The sequence below is a fragment of the Azolla caroliniana genome, unplaced genomic scaffold (assembly GCF_043228905.1).
Source record: "Azolla caroliniana isolate FFs.n. ecotype wild unplaced genomic scaffold, voAzoCaro1.0.p SCAF_3, whole genome shotgun sequence".
In the NCBI taxonomy this organism is placed as follows: domain Eukaryota; kingdom Viridiplantae; phylum Streptophyta; class Polypodiopsida; order Salviniales; family Salviniaceae; genus Azolla; species Azolla caroliniana.
The window spans coordinates 24,028,706-24,054,087 of NW_028230438.1; the positions used below are offsets into that span (position 1 = coordinate 24,028,706).

The window sequence follows — 25,382 nt, forward strand, 5'->3', positions numbered from 1 at the left end:
AAGATAACCCCAGGAAGGGCGGATACCGACTGGGGACGGAAATAGAAAGGACTACGGACCTACGAAAGGTCCTAGAAGAACGGATCCTCGACAGCAAAGTGGAGTTGTCATTGCAAGAGGTGCTAGGGATCGCAAAGAAGGAGTTCCACGACTCCATTGTGGACCTAGTGAAACAGAAGAGGCTGTCGACGGAGACGGAACCGGAAAGACCGGTGGAGGTGCGGGCGACGCACATCGACGACATGGCGCTGAAAGATGAGTGGGCGGAGAGCCATTATTCAAGGCCGCACTGGGCCCGAGCGACCACGGAGACCCCGGTAAAGATCGGAGATGTTTAGGAACCAGTGGTGGCATTGGTGGACCACGGTTCGGAAATAAACCTGATGTCCATGGACTTCTATAAGAAGGGAAAGTGGCCGATCAACACCAAGCACGGGTGGAAGATACGGGCGGCGACGCGCGCCACCGAGGAACTACATGGGGCCTGCCCAAATGTGCGAGTCAAGATCGGCGACGTCGAGATTGACCAGCACTTCTTCGTACAGGAGACGTCCTCACACCCGGTCATATTAGGGGAACCGTACATCACGGCGGCGCGAATGGAGACCAAGGTGCTGGACAACGGTTCGGCCTACGCGAGGGTCAAAAGCCAGGACGGGCGCCATTCGGTTCAGTTTCTGACGGTGCGGCCGAACCACGAGAGAAACCGCGAATCCCTCGGTGGCGAGAACCGGGAGGATTTTTAGAGAGGGCTGCCAAGGCGTGGGGCCGAGACAGCCCGGACACTCGGGAAAGACCCCACGACTATACGATAGAACCGAAACCGAAGGAACCCTGTACGATAAGTAGGAAATTCTGCTTCTCCTCGGCATCGTTGGCCGAGAAAAGACAAGGGCGGAAGTGCGACTTCGAGCGTGCGGAGTTCTCGGCCCGGACGAGGAAATCAGCGGAGCCGTGGAGGCGGTCTCCTTCGACGACACCTTGGGAATGCTGGGGGAGGTAGCCGGAGAAGACCTTAATGAAGACCGGACGATTCCGGTATGTTCCGAAGAGATGTACAAGGTCATCGCGAACTTCAGTCGGGGGCTCGGGTCGGATCAGACGGCCCGGGTTAGCACGAAGTACAAGACTGTGGACCAAAAGGTAAGACCCGTCGTGGCACCCTTACCGGAGGGCAGCGAGTCCCGAATCAGAGGGGTTGCATCGGACCCCAGTTTACGAGATCCGGCCTGCATAGGACACACCTTCACCGACGGGACGCTCCGGGAGCTCAAGATCGGTGGGGGCGGGTTCCTACTACCGGCGGAGGAAGACCGGTTTCGGAGAATGCTCGGAAGGCACAGGAAAGCCTTCGCGTTTTCGCCGGAAGAGATCGGGTGCGTAGACCCGACGATTGTGGAGCCAATGGTGATATTCACGGTACCACATGTGCCGTGGAATCTCAAGCCGATTCCAGTACCGAGAGCCCACATCCCGAAGTTGATGGAGCTATTGAGGCAAAAAGTCGATATGGGCATTCTCGAACCGTCGAGTGCCCCATACTCGAACCGATGGTTTACCGTACCAAAGAAAAACGGAACATTGCGCTTCATTCAGGACCTGCAGCCGGTCAACAGAGTGACCATTCGGAACGCAGGAATCGGACCGACCATAGACGAGTTCGTAGAGGCCTTCGCCGGAAGGTCGATTTACTTGGTCGGTGATCTGTACTCGGGGTACGACCAGTTCCAGCTAGCCGTGGAGAGCAGAGACATTACGACGATGCGAACCCCCCTCGGCCTAGTGCGAATGTGTACCCTGCCACAAGGAGGGACCAACTCGGTAGCCCACATGGTGAATGCAATGAACAAGGTACTGAGGGATTGCATCCCGGACATCACCATGCCGTTTCTAGACGACATCCCGATCAAGGGGTGCCCGGTGGAGGAGAAGGATGAGACAGTCGGGCCGGACGGATGCCGGCGATTCGTGGCGACACACATCGACGACTGCGAGAAGGTGCTACAAAGGCTAGAGGATGCGAGGCTCACCTTCTCCGGGGAGAAATCAGCCTTCGGGCAATCGGAAATCCTGGTGGTCGGACACCTATGTGGACCTTATGGCCGGAAGCCGTCTCCGGCAAAGGTAGAAGCCATATCCGCGATGAAGATCGATTATAGCTCGGTTACGGAAGTTCGGAGGTTCCTGGGGGCATGCGCGTTCTACCACATATGGATCCCACATTACGCCCACGTGGCGGAGCCGCTATATGGGTTGCTGAAGAAAGGGCGAAATTTCGAGTGGCAAGACGAGCACACGGAGTCGGTCCGGAAGCTGAAGGAAGCTCTTGCGGCAGCACCAGCGCTCCGGAAGGCTGTCTACGAGAAGGGTACCCCGGTATACATAACGGTGGATACGAGTCTGACCGGGATCGGATGGGTCGTCAACCAAGAAGACGAGGACGGCATTCGGTCCCCGATCCGATTCGGCGCGAAGGTCCTCAGTGAGCGACAGCGAGGGTACGCCCAGGTTAAACGCGAACTCTGGGGTATCGTTTCGGCAGTAAAGGCCGACAGAGACTACCTGATCGGGACAAAAGTGATTATCGAGACGGATTGCCTGCCAATTCTCGGCATGATTTCCGGATGCGCGACACCGGACCTGGCGATGCTCAGGTGGATAGCGTACATCAAGTCCTTGGACCCGGAAATATGGCACATTTTCGGAAAGGACAACGCCATGGCCGACATGCTTTCGAGGGCGAGGTTTGATGACGAGGGCGGCATGGTTTCGGAGGACGAAGAAGTCGGCGTGGACTTCTTCGAGGCATCGTACGTGATGACCGATGGGACGAGCACTCCGGCACTTAACGACATCGACGAGAGCAAGTACGACGGCGAGTGGCTCGAGATCGGTGGATTTTTGAGGACGATGACGCCGGATGCGTCGTGGACGAAGGACGAGGCCAACCGGATCCGGAAGAAAGCTTACCGATTCTTTCTCCGGGACGGATACTTATGGAAGCACTCGAAGAAGAGGAACGGCGTCCCGCTCCGGGTGGGTGGTGGCGATGAAGGAAGAACAGGAGGAGCTGCTGACGGGCTACCACGACAGCCCTTGGGCCGGACACCGTGGAACGTGGGCCACGTTCAAGAAGATAAAGGGGAAGTACTGGTGGCAGGGACTGTACCGGGATGTGCATCGGTTCATGACGACTTGCGAGAGCTGTCAGATGCACTCCGTAGTCCGACATCGGGACAAGCTTCACCCTACGTACCCTCCGACCATCCACTTCAAATGGATGGTAGACCTGGTGACGATGCCGATGGGAGTAGGACAGATGCGGTATCTGGTCGTGGCTCGGGAAGATCTGACGAACCAGGTGGAAGGCCGAGCCCTTCAAAACAAAACGACTGCGGCCGTATGTCGGTTCCTGATCGAGGACGTGATATGCCGGTACGGGTGCGTCGGGAAGATCGTGGCTGATCGCGGGGAGTTGGACGCCGAAGGGGCCGAGGAGCTGTTCGACCGGCTAAGAGTCAAGCTCTCGCTTACCACTGCGTACAATCCGGAGGTGAATGGGAAGGTGGAGCGCGGACACGGACCGATCGTCAAGGCGTTAGTTCGGGCATGCGGAGGTCAAGTCGGGAACTGGCCGCGGCTGTTGCCTTACGCGTTGTGGGCGGACCGAACTACGCACAGTTCGGTAACCGGATTCATGCCGGCAGAACTCATGTTTGGGCAGAAGCCGGTCATGCCGATGGAACGTACGATCTCCTCGTGGGCAACCGTGGACTGGAGAGACGAGATGAGCCGGGAGGAACTGCTGGCGGCGCGTATACGACAGCTCGAGTGAAGACCGGAGGACGTGGAGCAGGCTACTGAAAGGCTTCGGGAAGCAAGGATGAGGAACAAAGCCCGGTTCGACCGAACGCACCGGCTCCGACTGAAGAAGATCGAGGAAGGCGACTGGGTGCTAGTCTACGACAGCAGCCTTGACAACCAGCACCGAGCGACACGGAAGTTCGCAACAAGGTGGTTCGGGCCTTACGTGGTACAAAGCGCCAACGACAACGGGACGTACCATCTGGCGGAGCTCGACGGCACGAGAATGGCGATACCGGTAGCTCGGAAGTGGATCAAAGCGTTCAAGAAGCGTCACGACGACGAGCCGGATCCGGTTGGCCTGGACCGCGACGACGAACGATCCGAAACCGAGGAAGAACCGACGGGCGGGGAATGAAGGCTGGACCGGTTTTCTCCGTCCCGACTCAATTTGGCGCATGCCGGTGGATGCGCGGTTAGGTGGGGGCGGATGTCGTGAAGAAAACCGTCCACAAGCAGAATCGGTGCACAGGAGCGTAGGAACCGGCTCTTCTCAGATGTTGTCCATAGAAGATCCTAGGCGGGTAGATTTAGTGGGTAGGAAGTAAAGGGGAAACGGCTCCTTCCTTGCCTATAAAAAGGAGGGAGACGAGAAGGGGGGGGGGGGGGGGGATCGCGGAGAGTCGAGGACGAAGTGCTGTCGGTTTGCGTGCGAAGGCTTCTCTCTCTCTCTCTCTAGTTCGCAAACTCCATAGCTTCCTTCTGTGCAGGTTTCGGGAGGCTTGCGCTGCTCTGAGGAATGCCCGAGTGCTTCCGGCAGCGCCTCCAAACTGATCCTGTCTTTCTATGCGTTTACGAACAGGCATCGGCATCTGTTCGCCGGCCTGTTCGGTTGTAACCGACTTCGTGTTTTTGTTGCTTCCGTGTTCTTGTTGTTGTCTTTGTTAATACATACATACATTCGTGTCTCTCTGTGTCGCTGTCCCACTCGCGTCTTTGTGTCGAAGGGCCGTGTCCCTGTGAATCTACGCTCGCACGTAGTGGGTCTCTTGTCCCTTCTCTCTTGCTCTTCGGTACAGGACCCCTGAGGTCCCGCCTCATTCCACGCATCCGCGAGGAAAACCTCGACAACGGCGAGTACTAGAGACTCGGTCGTGCATTCCCCACGCAGGAAGCCGAGGAGACGGCTTACGCGCAAGGAAAAAGGCAAGAAGAAAATGCCGAAATACGACTTCGACAGCGCCAAGTCAGATCGGAGTGAGTCTGAATACAGGCAAACTGAAAAATAACCTCCACGGAAGAGGTCGACAGTAGCCAAGAAAGTCGTGAAATCGGGTAATCACGAATTACGCCGATCTACCCGCCTCAGGAACCCCGTAAAGAGATACAGGTATAATGAGTACATGGCGCACCATTACGCGTACATGACGTGAGTGGCGGAAGTGCGTGAGCCGGAGAGCTACGCAGAATCAGCGAAGGACGCAAATTGGCGTGCTGCAATGGAGGAAGAGATGCACACCTTAACGCAGAACGAGACATGGGACCTGGTTGACGCACCGAAGGGTGTGAAGCCGATCGGCTGCCGGTGGGTGTATAAAGTGAAACACAACACAGACGGCTCCGTCAACCGCTACAAGGCCTGTTTAGTAGCAAAAGGCTATGCACAGAAGCACGACGTGGACTATGAAGAGATCTTCGCGCCTGTCGCAAAGATGACTACCGTGCGAGTCCTGCTAGTCGTAGCTGCGGCAAAGGGGTGGCACTTACATTAGATGGATGTAAAGAATGCATTCCTAAAAGGTGATCTTGAGGAACAGGTGTACATGGTACAGCCCCCTAGATTTCTATCCGAACAAAACATCTCGACAGTCCGCCAATTGAAGAGACCCTGATATGGACTAAAGCAAGCCCCGCAAGCTTGGAATGCAAAGATTACGCAACAGTTGCGTAGGATGGGGTTTGCATCGTCGAAATCGGACTCTTCTCTATTTGTTCGGCAAGGACAATATGGACCAGTCAGCCTGCTCCTGTACGTTGATGATTTAGTTATCGCCGGTGCCAACCTTGACGAAATCCGCCGCGTGAAGTCTCAACTTGCGGCATCATTTGAAATGAAGGATCTCGGAGACCTTCATTACTTCCTCGGGATCGAAGTGATCCGTACCCTCGAAGGCATATTGCTCAGCCAACATCATTACGTGTTGAATATGCTCTTCAAGTTCGGAATGGCAAACTATAAGCCCATCTCGACCCCTCTGGATAGAACCGCAAAGCTTCGTCGAGATTCGGGAAAGGCATGCGACCCGACACGGTTCCGACAGATTGTCGGAAGCCTTATCTATCTGACAATTACTCGGTCGGATCTTAGTTATCCAGTCAGCCGGATCAGTCAATTCATGTCGCAGCCTATGGCCGAACACTTTCAATGCGCGCAACGGATATTGCGATATGTCAGCGGCATGAAAGACATGGTGTTGATATATCAAGCAAGCGTAGCCGAACAGTTAGTCGGCTACACGGATGTCGATTGGGCTGGAAACGCCAGTGACCGTAGATCCACATCCGGATACGCCTTCTCGTTAGGAAGTGCGGCGATCGCGTGGAGCAGCAAAAAGCAACTGACAATAGCAATGTCAAGCACGGAGGCCGAATATCAAGGGGCGACTATCGCTACGTGCGAAGTCATTTGGCTGAAATGGCTATTACGGGATCTGTAGGTAGAGGTGTCTGATCTAACAACAATCTTTTGTGACAACCTTAGCAGTATCCACCTTGCGAAGAACACCATTTTCCACGCCCTGACCAAGCACATTGAGGTGCATTACCATTTTGTCCGCGAGCGGGTCCTTTCAGGTGAAGTCGGACTGGTGCATGTTTCGATTGATCAGCAGGTTGCCGACATCTTCACCAAGCCTTTTGGTCTCGACAAGTTACGGCATTTCTCGAGTGAGCTAGGGTTGGGTCACCTCGACATGTTGAACTTGAGGGGGAGAAAGGAAGACAAACAGGAACAAGAGTGTGAAAGGATCGGAGGTGTTCATCACGGCGGAAGTGACCATGATGAGGAATCGGATGAAGAATTCGATTTCGGACCGGTTGAAGAAGCCCAAGAAGAAAGCAAGGGCCACAATCATAGGGAAGAGCCGAGGACAGCCAAATCAGGGGGAGATACAGCCAAGAAGGGCGTAAAGGCCAAGACCAAGACATGGTCTGATGTAGTCAAAGGCCTAAAGACAGGAGACGAATTGGAGACAACCAATTCGGATGAGAGCGGAATTGAATCGGAAGCATTCGGTTCAATCGGAATGTTCGATTCGGATACGCCAAATCAACTGAAGGCCATGTGGAGAAAAGGGCAGCAAAGGACGCATCGACACCGCAACAGCAAGGGAGTTGAGAAGGGCCAAACAAGCAGACAAGCCGACAGGAAGGGTCGAAGTGCGCGGAATCGAACGGGTCAAGGAGCGCGAGCGAGGCGTGAAGCCAGAAGGAACCGGAGTGTAGATCCGGAACAGCGGACGGAACCTCAAGTTGAGCTTGAGGGGGAGTGTTGAGATACAAGCTCAACATTGGGTGCGTAATATGACGCATAACCCAGTGCGTAGGCTGAACACGTAAGTTAGTACGCACAACTTGGCCGTATCGGTGCGTAAACCAACAGGCCGTTGGAAAGTTATTCCTCGTAAGGAATAATTTTGGGAGTGAGTGTCAAGGCTCATTTATGAGTGTCAAGTACTGTCAGTACTTGTGTCAGCCCGATTGTCAGGGCTTGTATATAAGGTGCTCACTGAGCACGAAGTATGTACACAGAACAGAGTGTCATTATTTTGAATCTGAGTTTTTTGTTGTCTACTCTCTCTCTCTCTCCATCTCCATCTCAGTGTTTTATGTGTTTTACTGAATTGACTTATTCCTCCGAACTGTGTACTCTGTGTTTTCGCACACGCTTCCACACAACGTATTCTTCTACAAGTATTCCCTAAAAGAATTAGTTCTACCAGTGCACCATCTCCTTTTCACCAAATCTCAACCATCACATTACAACAATTGTTCCAAGTGGGAGGAAATGAGGGACTTTTCTTATTTGGAATATCAGTGACACCTTCTAGTCAACTCAGGGGAATCCAGACATCCAAATTCCTGAAAAATATCAAGAATATGCTGATGTTTTCAACAAAGTCAAAGCTAGTGTACTTCCAAAGCATTGGCCATACGATTGTCTCATTGTCCTTCAACTAGGAAAAGAGTCACTGAGGGGTCCGATCTACAATCTATCGCCAACTGAGCTTGAGGTTCTTCGAGAATACATTGAGGAGAATCTTGCACATGGGTTTATTCAACATTCAAAATCTCCAGCCGGTGCTCCTATATTTTTTGTGAAGAAAAAGGACGGATCGCTTCGTTTGGTTGTGGACTATCGGGGATTAAATAAAGTCACCATAAGAAATAGGTGTGCTCTTCCTTTAATCTCCAGTCTTTTAGAGCGCATTGGTGGGGCAAGACATTTTACAAAGATTGATTTAAGGGGTGCATATAATCTTGTTCGCATTCAACTGGGAGATGAGTGGAAAATGGCATTTCTCACTCGGTATGGTCATTTTGAGTAAACAATCATGCCTTTCGGGCTCACAAATGCACCCACAGTTTTCCAACATATGGCAAATGACACTTTCCGGGATTTTCTGGATATCTTTCTCATAATCTATTTAGATGATCTGTTGATTTACTCTAAAACACAGGAGGACCATGATATACATGTTCTGAAAGTACTTGAACGCTTAAGAAAGTATGGTATGTATGCCAAACTTGAGAAGTGTAGTTTTGACAGTGAACAAGTCGAATTCTTGGGTTATACTATTTCATCTAAGGGTATCTTCATGGATCCAGCAAAAGTCAAAACAATATTGGAATGGCAAACCCCATGTTTTGTTCAAGACATCCAATGTTTCCTCGGATTTGCTAACTTCTATCGCAAATTCATATGAAATTATTCAAAGATCGTGTTGCCTCTCACCCAACTCACCAAGAAGAATAAAGCGTTTATTTGGACTATTGAAGCAGACACAGCCTTTACTCAACTCAAAGAGGCATTCATATCAACTCCTATATTAGCACATATTGTTCCTGAAAAACCATTTACCATTGAAGTGGATGCGTCAGACTTTGCATTGGGGAGTATCCTATCCTAACCAGGCAAGGACGAGCAGTCCCATCCAGTCGCGTTTCATTCGAGAAAATTTACTGCTATGGAGATAAACTATGAGGTGCATGACAAGGAGTTACTAGTTGTGGTTGACTCTTTCGAGCAATGGAGACATTTCTTGGAAGGATTGCCTCATCAAATAATCATTTATAGTGATCACAAAAATCTTACATATTTTCAAACGGCTCGAGTGTTAAATAGGAGACAAACTCGATGGGCACAGTTTCTAACTCGTTTTGATTTCAAGATCGTTTTCTGCCCCGGGAAGCAACAAGGGAAGCCAGATGCTCTATCTCGACGTTCATATCTCACACCTCGACATGGAGATCCAGCCTTTGACAACCAAAACCAAATTCTACTAGGACCATCAAAGCTTCAAGCAACAACAGTTTATGTGACGCCACTTGATTCACACCTTGTTGATACTATTCGGCAACAACTTCACTCTGATCATTTCGCTAAGGATGTCTTGGCCCACATTAGTCCAAGCCATGCATCTTGCTCCACATTGCAAGATTCATCTCCACACTATCAGGAATTCAAGTGGCAAGATGGCTTACTCTTTTACAAGAATCTCCTTTACGTCCCTGATGGATCACCCCGCCTTCAAGTATTACAGCATTGTCATGATGCCCCTATGGCTGGACATTTTGGTATTGCCAAGACCATGGAGTTGGTGAAGCACTCGTTTTGGTGGCCTCATTTGCAAAAATTTGTCGAAGATTATGTTCGTACATGTGACACCTGTTGTCGAGCCAAAATACCCAAGCATCATCCTTATGGCTTATTACAACCATTACCGCCTCCAACCAAGCCATGGAAGTCTATTTCTATGGATTTCATTACGGATCTGCCACCTTCAAAAGGATTTGATACCATTTTAACAATAGTGGATCGGTTTACCAAAATGGCACATTTTTTACCATGTGTAAAGAGTATCAATAGTCAAGAAACCACAGATATCGTTATGCGTGAAGTATTTTGCCATCATGGTCTTCCAGACGATATAATTATTGATCGCGGTCCTCAATTTATCTCTCACTTTTGGAAACACCTATGGGCAGGCCTCAAAATCTCCTGCAAACTCTTTTCGGTTTATCATCCACAAATCGACAGACAAATTGAGCACACAAATCAAACGCTCGAGCAATATCTTCGATGCTTCATCAGTTATCCACAAGATGATTGGAGCAATATTCTACATCTTGTTGAGTTTGCATACAATAACACGGTACACTCTTCTACCAAGGTTACACCTTTCTTTGCCTACACCGGTAACCATCCTCGATGGTGTATCTTGGATCTTCCCAAGGTCGCACGAAACCCTAGTGCTGAGCATCATCTTCATCAGTTAGCGTTATCCTCACATCTTCAGACAGCTCAAGCACAACATAAGACCAACGTCGATCGCCATCGTCTTAAGTCTCCTTTTAAGGTTGGCGACCATGTGAGAAAAGCTCGATTATCAACCCTTAGGTCCTTTTCTCATCATTGCGCATATTAACGATGCCACCTTTCGTCTTAAACTTCCAGCACACATGCGGCTTCACCCAGTCTTTCATAACTCTCTTTTGGAACCTTGTTGCACCTCTTCTATTCCTAATTGAGTCATGCCACCTCTGCCCTCTGTCCAACTTGTTGACGGCCCTGAATACGAGGTAGCTCCTATTCTTGATTCGAAGATTGTGCGGAATAAGCTCTATTATCTGGTTGATTGGGTTGGCTATCCTCCGAGTGATCGCACTTGGGAACCCGTCAATAATGTTTCTAATGCTCAAGCTCTTGTCAAAGACTTCCATTGCCGTTATCCAAATAAATTGGGCCCTACCTTGTTAACGTACGACTTCCACTCGTCGTTCTCGAAGGGGAGATAGTGTCATGAATACATAAGCATCATGGCTTCACTTGGGCTTGAACCCAAGACCTTGTAATACATAATCAAGAACCTAACCATTATGATAGCATATGATTATATAAGGTAATAAAAGCTACTTCTTGTAATAGATTGATTATTGTAAATGTTCTCGAACATTCTAGAACATTCTAGAATATTCTAGGTCTAGAACATTCTAGAACATTATAGAAATCATTAGGCTATTCTATAGGAACCTATAAATATGGATATAGAATTCTTCTCAAACCAATTCAAATCAACACCAGTCTTAAGCTTTTGTCACCATTCTTGTATCCATCTTCATTCTATCTTACTAATACATTCATTCTTCTCTTATCACTTCATTCCTCTCTTCTCGTGATCTCTTTACATCTTTCTTCTACCACTCTATCTTTTCTCTTGGTTCTGACAGTGGAGAGGTTGGTGGAGAAGTTGGTGATGAAGCTTGGGATGAAGAATTAGGAGAGGGAGTGGGGAAGATAACATTATTCGTATTGTTAGAGGGAGTTAAACAATGTGTATTTAAAAGAGTATGAGTAAGAGAATCATCTAGAGGTTGGAGTGAGGAAGAGTTAGTTGGTTGACGAGGATTGACCTGACATGCCTTGTGATTAGATGGAAGAGCAACACAAATAGTGGAAGTAGAGGATGAGCCAATGTTGGCTCCTTCAATATGAGAGTTATTAATTTTAGAGATGGTTGAGGAAGATGATTGTAAGTGGGTAGGGGTAGGTAATAAAGGAGGTAGATTAGAGAGAGGGGAAGAAAAAATCTTAGTAGTAAGCCCATTTTCTTGGAATATCACATTGTGACTAAAGAATATTCTTCGCTTTTGTGGATCGTAGAGCTTGTATGCCTTGTATCCCGATGCTTCTCCATATCTGATGAAAATTGATTTTGTAGCTCTTGGATCTAGCTTGTTTCTTTGAATAGTTGGCACAAAAGAATAAGCATCACAACCAAAAATACAAAGGTTACTTAGGTTAGGTTTGTGACCATGCCATAATTCATAAGGGGTTTGGAGCCCCAAAGATCTATGAAATCCTCGATTTTGAATGTAGCAAGCGGTGCCAACTACTTCCTCCCAAAATTGAGGCGATAATTGAGCAAATTGTAACATACTCTAAGCCATATTTAGAAGTGTTCTATTCTTCCTTTCAGATACATCATTTTGTTGTGGTGTGTGTGGTGTTGATATTCTATGATGTATGCCTTAATTTTGATAGTGTTTGAAATTCATGAGACATATACTCACCACCACCATCAGTTTGAAGACTTTTAATTTTTGTTGATGTTTGCACTTTGACTCGAGCCTCGTATTCTTTAAATGCTTAATACGCTTGACTTTTATATTTGAGAAAATGCAAGATTGTAAAGCGACTAAAGTCATCTATAAAGCTAATGAAGTATTTGGCTCCACTAAGAGAAGGGGTTGGAAAAGGTCCACATAGATCACTATGTACTAATGTAATATGGATAGACGCTCTAGATCTATGCTTCGGGAAGGGTTGTTGGGGCATTTTCCCAAGGATACAACTTTGACCCAAAGAGATGGGCTTGAAAGGTTCTTTTGACAAACCATGGACTAGATTATTACATTGTAATGTTTTTAGAGCATTGAAATGCATATGGCCTAGACTAAAGTGCCAAAGAGAAGAAAGAGAATGAAGATTGGCTAAAGATATGGAGGATTGTATTAGGGTAGCATGATGTGCTTCTAAAATGAGAGATGTAGGAATGTATTTTATGGGATATAAGCCTCCTCGTTTACAACATGTTCTAATAAGGTCTCCATTTGTAGCTTTATGTTTAATAATTGCATGGTTAGAATGAAACTCAATGATAGTACCATTTGTGGTTGCTTGACTAACGGATAACAAGTGTTTGGTGATGCTTGGGACATAGAGAACTCCATTGATTGTGAAATATTTTCCTCCTGTGACTTCAAAAGTAATATCACCCTTGCCGATAGCTTGTTTAGTCCTACTGTTACCAAATCTTACTATGATTGGGGATTGAACTTCAATATAATTAGATAACCAATCTTTTCTATTAGTTAAGTGGTTAGTAGCAGTAGTGTCAAGATACCATGTATCATTTACATTACTTGGATTTGGAGTTGTGGTAGAAAGTGATTCCGCAATGAATGCTTGAAGAACATCATCATACTTGTCACCATTTTGATATCCATCTCCTACGGTTTTATCATTATCCATCTCTTCTTCAACAAGATGGGCTTGTACATGCCTCCAAGGTTGATAATTCTTGAAATTTGACTTTGTGCAACAATCTTTTGTTGCAGGATTAGTACGTTTGCATATTTTACAATAAGTATTGTTGAACCACATTCCTCCTTGTTTAGTGTTTTGATCTTTCTTTATCCATGGCTTTCAACTTTCTCCTCTTTGAGTGAACCTTTTTTTTTTGTATGCTACCATTGTCACGCTTGGAGTTGAATTTGAAGACCTTTGTGAACGCATTGTTTTTTCCTATCTAATATTTGCAAGAAGATCAATTAAAGTTAGACAATTTATAGAGTTTTGGGTGGTTCTAAAAAGGGACCACGAGTGAGGAAGAGCACCAAGAAGGAGAATCTTTTGTAATTTATCATGGATTTCTAATCCCAAAGTTAACACATCATCTAATTTCTTTTGCCATATTGAAAGAAATTCACCAATCGGTTGTTCATCATTCATTTTGTAATTAACGAGTGCTTGAAGTGTATGCGCTTGTTGGGCATCATTTTTTGGTTAATAGATAGTTTGCAAATGCTTCCACATTTCTTGGGCCATCTCCATTTTTTGCAATGTTTCTCCGGTGCCATCACTTACATGGATTAGAATTTCCATTCTTGCGCATAGGTCTTTTTCCTCATATTCTTCAAGTTCTCCTTTTTTAGGTTTTGTTGACGATCCTGACATTATATCCCATAATTTATTATATTTAAAGAGTAATTCTAATCCTGCCATTGAGAACCTCAATCCATGCTAATCGAGACAGAGAGAAGTTATATTATATAATTAAAAACGCCCTTCTTAATAACTAACACTAAATATTATTTATTTATTATTTTCCAGAGTAAGAACCTCAATTTGGCGATGGGCAGCGAGGATGGATGGTATTTTCCGGGTTGAGCAGTGAAGCAAGCAGAGAATGGGGTCATAATGTCTGTCATTGAGAAGCAGTTGTTGGAGGAAGTGAAAGATAACTATGGGGTTGCAACAGAGAGCATGAAGAAGCTCATCCATGTGGCATTCTGGTGCATTCAAGAGAATCCATCGTCTCGGCCGTCCATGAGCACAATCCTGTTGATGCTGGAGCAGCATCTTGAGGTTCCTGACCCTCCTCTAGACCTCACATATGTTCTGCGGAGACAATCACGTCCAGATCCATCCTACAAAATCAGTACGAGTACTAGTGCCATTAGTAGTAGCACTGCCTTCACATTCACCCAAAAAATGACGATCAATCTCGTGGAAGAGTCCATCAGCTTGTTAGAGCCTAGATAGAGCGTACTAGGGCCAAAAGAAGCATGAGTAGCCGTAGACCCAGCTTTCCTGCAGGCTTTCCTGCAGGCTGTATGGTTTAGGGTTTGTTTTGTGATGTGTAAAATGAGTCCGTGTTCTGTCTGACTGATGCGAATGGAGTAGAATTGAGAAGATGTCTAAGGTTGTAACAGTCGTCCATTAACGACGCATTCTCAAGTTCATTATGGCCAGAATTGATCACCGCAAGGTTGAAGTACAAGCATTGCAATATGTAGTAACATAAGTCATTTTGTCCTAAACCACATCGAGAAAACATTGCCATATGAATAAAGTAGCACACAAGTAGAGCTTTGGATATAAAGCTTTGGCAACCCATGATAAAATAATGTAAGCTTTTCCAGCCTTGTTTCTATGTAAATTGAAAGTAGAGCTGGTCCTGTTTATTCTTGTCTACTTTGGATATAAAGCTTTGGCAACCCATGATAAAAAAAATGTAAGCTTTTCCAGCCTAGTTTCAATGTAAATTGAAAGTAGAGCTGATCCTATTTATTCTCAGAAGTGTTGGGAAAAAGGCCTTCGAAAAACTAATTGACAAGTACACACAACTAAATCAAATCGTTATTTTTTCCCTTAGTTTCGGTTGATTAGATGTGGGAATGAAAATACAAAGAAAACTCTATTGCATTTAGGACGTACTAATGTTACAAAATGATTGACAATGACATTTTCACGGCTCACCATACATCTGAAAGCAAAGGATATCGGCATTGGTGGATGTTTGGAGCACATCTCCTTCCATTTACATCAAAATAAACCGCCCTTGATATCTGTTTCTTGATGTCCTGCTTCTGCCTTGATGTAGCACTAAGAAGAAGGTAGGAAGATTTACTTGTATGTGTGAGCAGTGGGTGAAATTGATGGAGAAGAGAAGTCTTCTATAGATAACAGAAGTGGGTTGTGGTGCTCGTTGAGATCAGCAATGTCTCAAGCTTCCTTCACTTTTGTCCCTTGTGCCTCGTTTGCTCTCTCTCTCTCTCTCTCTCTCTCTCTCTCTCTCTATTTTACTTACATCCTAAGGACGAGGGAAGCCACCCAAACCATCAAAACCTTCACCATAGACCTTCATCCATTAATCAACGTGGACTATGCTTATCTTTCCATGACCATTGCATCCAACAAACTATCACAACCACCACTAATACAAAACAAGGGCATAGTGATATTAAAACATGTTGATATGCCTATCATACAAGGCATTGCTTTTGTATATGCCACATTTAGCTTGTATATGCCACATTTAGCAGCTTGAAAACACGATACTTTAATATTTGATAGCTAAATTAAAATTATAAACACACAAGCCTTTCAACTCGGTGCTCTCTCTCTATTGTGTTCTTGTTTGTTCTTTCTTTGCCTCTCTAACTCTCTTGCTTGCTCTTCGCCTCTTGTGCACTCTCATTCCAAGCACATTGTTCGTCCCTTGTGCTCCCCATCTCTAGTTGTGCTTGCCAAAATTTACAGCTACAAGGCGATCATATTCAAAACTCTCACACTCGCCAACTCTCTTTATTAGGTTGGGTAAGTCAAAAGATTGCCATTAACTAGCTCAAAAATTGAAGTGGTGATGGTCATTTACCCAAAAAAATGTGCATGTCCTTGTATGTAATTATTAATAATAATCATCTGATGATAATTCACTATTTTCCGCCCTAGAGTGTTCAAGTTGATCCTTGGTTGAATCTGAAATACTTTGGCCCATCTATTCTTCTTGTTCGACTTCATTGATTTTGTCAGTTCTATGAATTTGTTAATTAACGTGTAAAAGTAGACAACTACAGTAGTGTTTAATTATAAGATGAGATGTTAGGAGATGAGTTGACACAACATAATTAATTGTTTCTTTGAAGGTATTCACTATCAGATTCATTGGATATGCAATACATATTTTGCTCATTATGGCTATTGTTTACATACTCATCCCTTGTTGGAACATGCCCATAATCTTTCCTCTACATTTTAATCTTCTTATTTTGAGCAAAATACTCATGTAGACAGTAGATGATAAGATATAATGGCATATGATATTGGCAAAAATAAGCTAACATGATAAATTATAAGATACATACCTTTTGTTGTGGGTATTGCAACTTGACTAGTAAACCTTTTCTAGATTTCACAATCCTCCATGATATTAATAGATATGTACTGAGAACTTATGTTAGATTCTTACCTTATTATAAAATTCAGACTCGTCGGTTCTTTTATTATACATATCAGAGTATGTGGAGATCTTAGTAATAAGAAAACTCTGTGTGATTTAGCAGAGGAAGACATCAGTTAAAACTGCGATTCCGAAGCAGGAGTAACCACTTTTCCATTACAACCAAGCTGGGTTTGAGTTCTAGGGTTTAAGGGATTTGAAGCTCTATCGAGGTTCTAGCAAACTCACTGAGTCTTCCGAAGGCCTGTGAGCTACTGTGATATTGCTGGAGGATGTGGAAGTCTGGGTACTGCTTCTGCTGATTGCACTGCTGCTGTCTGTGTTGGATGGATCTGGACGTGATTGCCTCCGCAGAACATATGTGAGCTCTAGAGGAGGGTCAGGGACCTCAAGATGCTGCTCCAGCATCAACAGGATCGTGCTCATGGTCGGCCGAGACGATGCATTCTCTTGAATGCACCAGAATGCCACATGGATCAGCTTCTTCATGCTCTCTGTTGCAACCCCATAGTTATCTTTCACTTCCTCCAACAACTGCTTGTCAATGACAGACATTATGTCCCCCTTCTCTGCTTGCTTCACTGCCCAAGCCGGAAAATACCATCCATCCTCGCTGCCCATCGCCAAATTGAGGTTCTTACGCCCCCCAACAAGCTCTAGCAGCACCATCCCATAGCTAAACACATCACTCTTCTCTGTGATGGGCAAATTCAAGAACCACTCTGGAGCCATGTACCCTGGCGTGCCCCGCATCGCCGTCACTGTCTGGTTTTTCCCTCCTTCTCGGTCGATTAGCTTGCACAGCCCGAAATCTGCAAGCTTTGCCCTAAAGTTGGCATCCAGCAGTAGGTTCTGTGGTTTCACATCCAAATGAACCACTTTGTCTCTGCTTCCTTCATGCAGAAATGCAAGTCCTCGTGCCATGTCCACGGCAATCCTGTATCGAACCTCCCATGGCAAGATATGCGTTTGGTCCTTATTGTTTTCCTCCACTCTACTGGGGCTATTTCGGAATATCCATCTGTCCAGAGAACCATTCTCCATGAACTCATACACGAGAAGCCGATGAGTCCCTTCTGCACAGAATCCCCTCAGCTGGACAAGATTGACGTGACTCAAACTGCCCAGTGCAGCTACCTCTGTTCTGAATTGCTTCTTCCCTGATGCTGCAATGGTTGCCCGCTCCGAAAACTGGATTAATCACATAAAAAAGTGTAAGTAATATGAGTGATTCAGAGAACTGGATTGATGACATTAGGAAAACCGGAACTAGTGTGGCCATATATATATATATATATATATATATAAAGTGGCTTACCGAGAGCTGTTTCACTGCTACTTTGATTGCACCAGTGCTCTTGGTGTCCACATTAATGGTATGATTCTGATTTCGATGAGTGGAGGGAGGTAGGATAAGGCCTTCGTAAACGGCACCTGAACCCCCTTTTCCTAGCTTCTTGCTGAACCCCTCTGTGGCAGCATCTAGCTCCTTGTAAGAGTATCTAGGAGGCAAGCCAGGTAAGCTTTCCAGGAAAGCCTCTTCTTCTGAATCAGGATACTCCACTGCCTTCCTTGCTAGTCTTTTACCAATGAACACTCCCAGAATTGCAAGGCCAATGACCAGAACACCTAACCCAACACTTAGGCCGATGATGACATTCTTGGGGATTCCATTGCCATTAGAAACACCAGGTGTAACAGGTAAGTGTGCGACCCTGAGGTAGGCGGTGACACTGGGGTTAGCACCAGATTGCATGGTCTGAACTTGATCATATAGATGGCAAGCCTGGGTGCTGTTGTCGTAAAAGGCCGCAGTGCAAGAGCAATTGGGCAAGCATAAATTAGTGCATTCTTGGGCATTCATCACATACTGAGGTTCCATGTATGTATTGGCAAAGTAATCCACCCCTGGCACCTCCAGAAATTGATGTTCCGTAGCTATGCTGCAATTCAATGGAGTGGTGAGGCGACATCCCTGTCGAAGATCAGATGAGTCCAAGGGCGTGAAGAGACTTGGGCAGCTGCAAGTTTGGACAGAGCTACAAAGGCTGTTTACACTGCAGTAGGAGGGTAGCTTACAGTAGGTGCTGAAGAATCCTTTGAAAAGTTCATTGTCGAGTTGGAGGCCATTATCAGAGAGGAGAAAGGAGTCTATGTCACCTGTGGGCATGAGACGCAGATATCGGAAGCCGGAACCGCCCAAACGGGTACTAAAAGAGATGCCATGAATTGTGAACCCTTCAGTTTCTGCTTGACACTGGGGAGTAATCACAGAGCCTTCTTGCTCTAGAGTAACCCCTGATCCATCTGCGTTATAAATCACCTCAGTGCGGTTGCAAGCAGAGTGCAAAGCCATGGTGAGGTTACTGACAGCGCCTTGTGCATAAGTGATGAGCTCGTAGGGTATATTGGTCTGTTGCTGATCGAAGGTTGCATAGAGTACAGGGCCACCAGGCTCAGCTCTGAGGACATAATGCCCAGTGGAGACATCATCCAGTGAGAGGCGTGCTGTGACAGTATGGTTAGGCCTAAGGGCCTGTCCTGCCATGATAAGATCTGTAGGGTAATCGTAGCTCTGCCAGAGGGTGGAGTTCCTGTCGTCTTGCATCACAAGATTCCCTGTGCTATTCATCAGGACACTATATATTCCTGGAGGAGAAGACCAAACCACGCTAGTGGAAGAATTAGCGTTTATTGAGTTATTGTTGTTAGAGCTTCCGTTGATGATGGTGCTAATTGAGGTGTGGTCTTGAAGTATGATCTGTCGGTCAGGGTAAATGAGGTTTAGGGTTGCGTTGGGCGAGACAGGATAGTCTCTGTTGGCAATCCAAACGATCGTAGTGTTGAAGAGGGTGCTTAGGATGACGAGAAGTCGTTGTGTGTTGTTTTGATATGGTACGAATTGCCATGCGAAGGACCCATCCTGACTAAGAAGGATCTGGAGGTTCGTATTCTGTGCGGTAGCTATGGTGGTGTTGCGATCAGGTATTGATAATAGGTCAGGAATTGTGGTGGCACTGTAACATGGTATGAGGATGAGATGTAGAGAGGCAGCTATGATTGGAATGGTGAGTAAAAGAGCTATGGACATCTTGCAGTGTGGATGAGGATACATCATGATCGCGTATCAACTGATGGGCGAAAAACAGGTTTAAGTGAAAGAAATTAATCGGAGCAGAAAAAAATAAGACAGTAGAAGACCCTATGCAGGTATCATGTTGGGCAGCATGGTGGACATGGAGAAGAAGAAGAAGAAGATGGAATTAGTATTTGGGCTTTAGCTGCTTACCAGATCCATTATAGATAACTGGATATTCAATTCAATGGAGCTTCATTACCCAATGATGATTCCCAATATACAAAGCAACAAGAAGCATTGAATAATGCTGGGAAAGAGATTTAACTTCCAAAGACAGGGGGGGGGCAAGAGAAATGGATGACAATTTCAAAACGCAAGCATTATATGGATTATGAATTGGTTGGAGATTTCTGGTCTCCAACGCAGAGAGGATGAGATTTTTTTTAATGTTTTTCTTCCATCCTTTGACCTAATTTTCTTCATTGCTTGTAAAGTATCTTGTATGGTCTTTTCTCTCTCTTTCTCACTTTAGTCTGTTGGCACATCTCCATCCTCTCTCGTTTTTCTTAGTCTTCCTTTCTTTTGCAGAACTGATGACAAAAAAGTCAAGGAAAAACCTTCCCTTCCTCTCTTTGATTTGCCCATGTGTGGGGTGGGGGGTGTGGGTGTGTGTTACTTGAGATCAATGACTGGGTTCAGAGGTTTGTGTCCACACGTCCAAACCTTTTTGAAAATGTTACACAACCTTGGAAAACTTGTCTAGAAAACCCGTACTAGTCAACACAGATAGAGGAAGGGGGAGGGAGGGCATATGTTTGTTTTTTGTTCATAGACAAGTAACTTTTAAAGTGCCTCTTTGATACAATATATGCATATTTATCTCATAAGGTCATGACCATAATCTACAGCTAATACCAACTAATGACATGCATTGTATTGGTCTCATGACTATAATCTTTGGTTAGTAACAACAAATGGATTTAAAAGAAATGGTTCATCAGGAAATGTACCAAATGTTTTATCCTTTTGTGTCTTCTAAATCCTCCTTATCGTTTGAGCTTGGAGGATGGCTTGCATGAATGTGGTGACCTTAAAAAGCTCACTCTTGTTACTTACAAACCATGTAACAAGTGAGAACACGCAAGGCACGTTGCATTCGTAGCTTTAGTATGGTTGGATGAACTGTGTATCAACCATGGTTTCAAAGTCTCTTTGGTAGAATGAGGGTAGATGGTTACCAGTGTTCAGAGATTGATCGTTTAGCACCTAGTGGGCCCTTTATTGAGGTTGAATATGAGGCCACAGCTAGGATGGTCATGCTAGTGGAAATGTGGATGCTCAAATGGATCTAACATGTGGAGAAGTCACAATAGTTTCAAGAGACAAATTGTCAATTGGATGTTTCAGATCTTAGATGTCAATATTTTTGTCAAAAAAGTTCTTTATGATAAGATAGACCATCCCAAATTCTATGTGTTTATTGCAATGAGGATAGGGACAGGTTGATTAGTTCAAGAGGAGCATGTATGTTGCCTCAAGGTGTCTCACACCAAGGGCACATCGATATGTTCTACAAGGGGTTGGCTACCCTTGTCAAGTCATAGGTCGAGGTGTATGGACCGGACACACACCCATAAGGTGGAGAACCAAGTGAAGAATTTTGTCAATCATCCTTGAACATCTTGTATCATCTACATCAATCTCGTGAAATTTAGCTTACTTCTGTCACACAATAGTTTAGATAAATAGAGGTGAACTTCTCGCACATTGGTGGTTTCCCACGTTCAATCCTTGCCAAATATCATCCAAAATGAAATTGTTGGATGTGATTTATTATAGTTTTTCATATTATATTTGCCGTATTTAAAGGCTTAAATAGGTTTCTATTGGTTGTCCATGTGCACTAGGCTCTTACCTCTTTGTAGGTTGAAGGAATAATGTAAATATCTCAAATTTTGAGTGGTGGGTTGACTACGTTGTACTATAATAATACTTTTATTGTTTGAATATATGAGTAGACACACATGAATGCACATGTATACTACATGTAACAAGCCATATAAAATATGTTTATGTTTTCAATTATGCATGCAACACAGATCATATTTGTTGGAAAAATGGCACATCATTAGCTCACAATATGTTATGGAAGTAGTTTGGTGGGTATTTAAGGAATTGTTGTTTGTTATTTGATTACATTATAAACATAACTAAGTGTATATAAGTCAAGCTAAGAGTAGCTATCCATCATTGTGTTTTTGTAAAGAAGAAGCAAAGGTTAATTTCATGACACTTTCATAATAACTTTTATGTGGAAAAAGACAATATATCTTGTGTTGTATTTTTAGGTCTTTAAACTCCATTAGCTATCAATTGATGTATTAGTCCTTCGCTTGGAAAATGTAAGAGAACATGAAGCCAAATCGTATGGTTTGCATTGGGACTTGCATCGTAGAATTGCGTAATGTTTCACCGGCACAAAAGCATGAATCTCATTCAAGAGGTGCATCCTCACCTATTCATATAAATAGATAGTGACAAGCTCATTATGTGAAGATAATTTCTAATGAATAAAGTCTAAGTTGTCCTTTGCACTATAGGCTTTTGGTATGAGAACCATGCATGTAAAATGTTTGTAGTCTTTGAACATATTTCAAGAGGTGTGTCATCATCAGTATATATAAATACCCAATGATAAGCTTATGATCCTCAATAGTGAGACTACGTCAAGTGGCCTTTAAGAAACGATGGCAAGGGCTTCACTTATTTTCAAATACAACTTCTAGTCAGAGGTGGAATTATGCCATACCTTCTTCTTTTTTGCATAGCTCGTAGTTTTTGCTCCACTTGTTTCTTATATGATAACATTTGTTTGACCAGATGGTGGTACTAGCCTTTGTATCACAATAGAAGTGAGATGAAATGTCTCCTTCTGTTTTCTCTATGTACATTTCTCAAGTAATATACTAAGATGTATCTTTCTTTTAAAAAAAACAGTGAAACCACAACTTGATGATATAACTGATTTGCTTTGGCTTGGGGTTCATGTGTCTTGGTTTGGTTTTAGCCTTTATGGACTTGATGGTTTATGGTTTACCCAACGTCAAGCCACGACTAACAACTTAATGGTTTAACGGCTTAATTATTTAGACAAACACTAACAATTTGAACCCTAACAATTCTCTTAAAGTTTAGTTTTCAAAAAATATCCTTTGAAAATCGAGTGTACTATCAACAATAACTTAGTTTGAGTCAAAAGCAAACCAAGAAACCAAAGCTTAATGGCATTATTAATTTGTACTCTATTGAACAATTTGGTTTGAGCTTTAAAATCCCTTAAACATTTTCATTTGTATGGTTTCGGTTTTAAACGTTTAAAGGTTATGTGGCTTCATTTAAGTTTCAGCTTTCTAAATAGTTTGAGTTTGAGACTCCCAAATCATTGCATGGTAATAACCATATTTGGGTTTGCTAATAAATAGACTTGTTGCATGGTAATAACCATATTTGTAGATTGCCTTTGGCATTGTTAATTTTAATACCAATGGAGCATATTTTTTATGGAAAAAAAAAAAAAAACTTGTTGGGCATACTTGTATTTCTTTGTTCATTCTCTTATGTTTTTCTAATCTAACATTCACTCTCCTCTCCTTATTCACGTTATTTTCCGTTGGCATCAAAGCATCCTTGTATAGAAAAGTTCATGAGGGAATGTATGAACAATCAAAGCTTGAGCATGTGGCTATTCAATAATCTCATTTGTCATTGTTACATACAAACATAGGAATGGGTGATATGGCCCTAATTTTGACTATGAAAAATCTAAGACAAATTGGAAGTCTAGAAATTGAATTTGAGTCTTGAGAGTGTATAAAACTACCATCTCCAAACATAACTATCATGCAATACATGAATATATGGATGACTAGGATATCCTTTGTTTTCATGAAATACATGCAATGTGAATGAACTATGACCATAGATAGGGTACACATGGTGGGTACTTTCCTGGGAAAGTGGGAGACATTGAGATGGATGCGAAGTGATATTCAAGCAAAATACCTTGAAATTACAGCAATTTGAGATTCATCCTACAACCTAACAACACCTAGGAATTCAGAAGTTCATCCTTGTTAAGAAACCAATGCCGGCAGTAAATGGGGCGACATTGACCATGAATCCCGCCTTGTTGTGTTCCTTATATAAAGTTAAGATATTTTCTTTGAAAATTTCTGTCATGCATTAAGTGTGGAAAACAAGGGCGTCCAAAATTTCTTTCTTCTTAGAAAATAGAGGGGAATGACAAAGCTTTAATGGCATTAAAGAATGATTGCAATGCAAGGAAGATACAATAACACTATGTTGTACCATAGAATCCTTGGGAAGGGATCACACTATAGAGAGAATGATTGGGGCCTTGGAGAGGAATAACATAATCTCATTCTACCTCGAGATGAGCAGGCATATTGGCAATACCTTGATGAACAAACCTACATAGATTAAATACACTATGAATTGTGCTTATTTTGTAGAATTCTTAGTAGCCCACATAATGTATAATAGCCCATTTCCAATTTGCTACGTTACAAACCATGTTGACATAGAGGAGAGGTGTTTGAAAAGAGGAAGTGTTAGAGTAATCTTGATCTTGATTCGAGCTTAGCGTTTCTTGTACAACATCTCCATGAATTAATCTTCAAAGGACCATTTCCCATAGAGCAATCTTCACAATATCAATAAGATTGCTTATATTCATCCTCTATAGCTTCTAAAATTGAAAACACCACTCGTCTAGAGAAAACACATTGGCCTCAATAAAGATTACTTATTATGAATCATCATTTGCTAAAAAGAAACTTCAAATTAGCTACAACAATATCATTATGAGTGTAAATAATGCTAACATTATATCCTCAAAGCCCATGCAAGTATTCAATGTAGAAGGAACTATGTGTAATATTAATTGCGTCAAGTATATCAATTAATAAGTTGGGCAGACAATGGTTGTTATCATCCACCCACGCGAATCGTGATCCCTAATTAGAGCTTATGTGGTGTTAAAAACATATGCTAGAGTGGACAACTTCAACTAAAGATTATATACTAGATGCACTCATTATATGGGACTAAGAACTATTTGTTACTCCTTCAATCATCCGGTGAGTATCAATCTATCTTGTGTGGTATCTATAATAATGAATAAGTCCAAAAAACTCAAGTGGTCAAACCTTATGTATCTTGTTTGGTGCCAAAATCTCCCAAAACATGACACAAATAAGTGTATATGGGCCATGGATGGTTAAGTATCACTCTCTTCTTTTTTACCCATAAAAACATCCTCCATTGGTATTAACATAAAGTGGTCAAAGGCAATATACAAAACAATCCACTATTACAAAGAATATTGCAACATATTTAACTAGAAAACTATTGAACACTCATGTAGGTTCAGCAATCCAGCCACATTTAGCATCCATATCAAGCAAGGAATTCTCACCAACAACACTGGGTTCAAAAAACCCCCTCTTTTTACAAGCTGAATATGGATTTTTGGCCTTTAACACTAGGTTAAGTATCACTCTCTTGAATCCTCTCAAAATGCAAACATTAAAAAGCTGGCCAACAATATGTGCAAAAGCAATACTATGTTTGGAGGGTTAGTTAAGTTTGTGGAGAACATGTATCCCATGCTC

General features: G+C 43.9%; 1 protein-coding gene across 1 annotated transcript; it reads right to left on the bottom strand.

Annotated features, from left to right (window-relative positions):
- Positions 1-16,469: 16,469 nt before the first annotated feature.
- On the bottom strand, positions 16,470-20,263 carry LOC147866740 (G-type lectin S-receptor-like serine/threonine-protein kinase SD2-5). The gene is made up of 2 exons (XM_087317214.1): positions 17,929-20,263; positions 16,470-17,801 (listed from the first exon to the last, which is right to left on the bottom strand). Exons 1-2 carry the CDS (start codon positions 19,726-19,728, stop codon positions 16,815-16,817), a joined length of 2,787 nt encoding a protein of 928 aa, XP_087173340.1. The 5' UTR covers positions 19,729-20,263; the 3' UTR covers positions 16,470-16,814.
- Positions 20,264-25,382: the final 5,119 nt, after the last annotated feature.

What these genes read in the sequence shown, in the direction of transcription:
- LOC147866740 (XM_087317214.1), bottom strand. Translation starts at nt 19,728, where the DNA reads ATGATGTATCCTCATCCACACTGCAAGATGTCCATAGCTCTTTTACTC. An exon ending in TAGCAGTGAAACAGCTCTCG is followed by an intron (nt 17,802 to 17,928) that starts GTAAGCCACTTT and finishes TGATTAATCCAG; the next exon opens with TTTTCGGAGCGGGCAACCAT.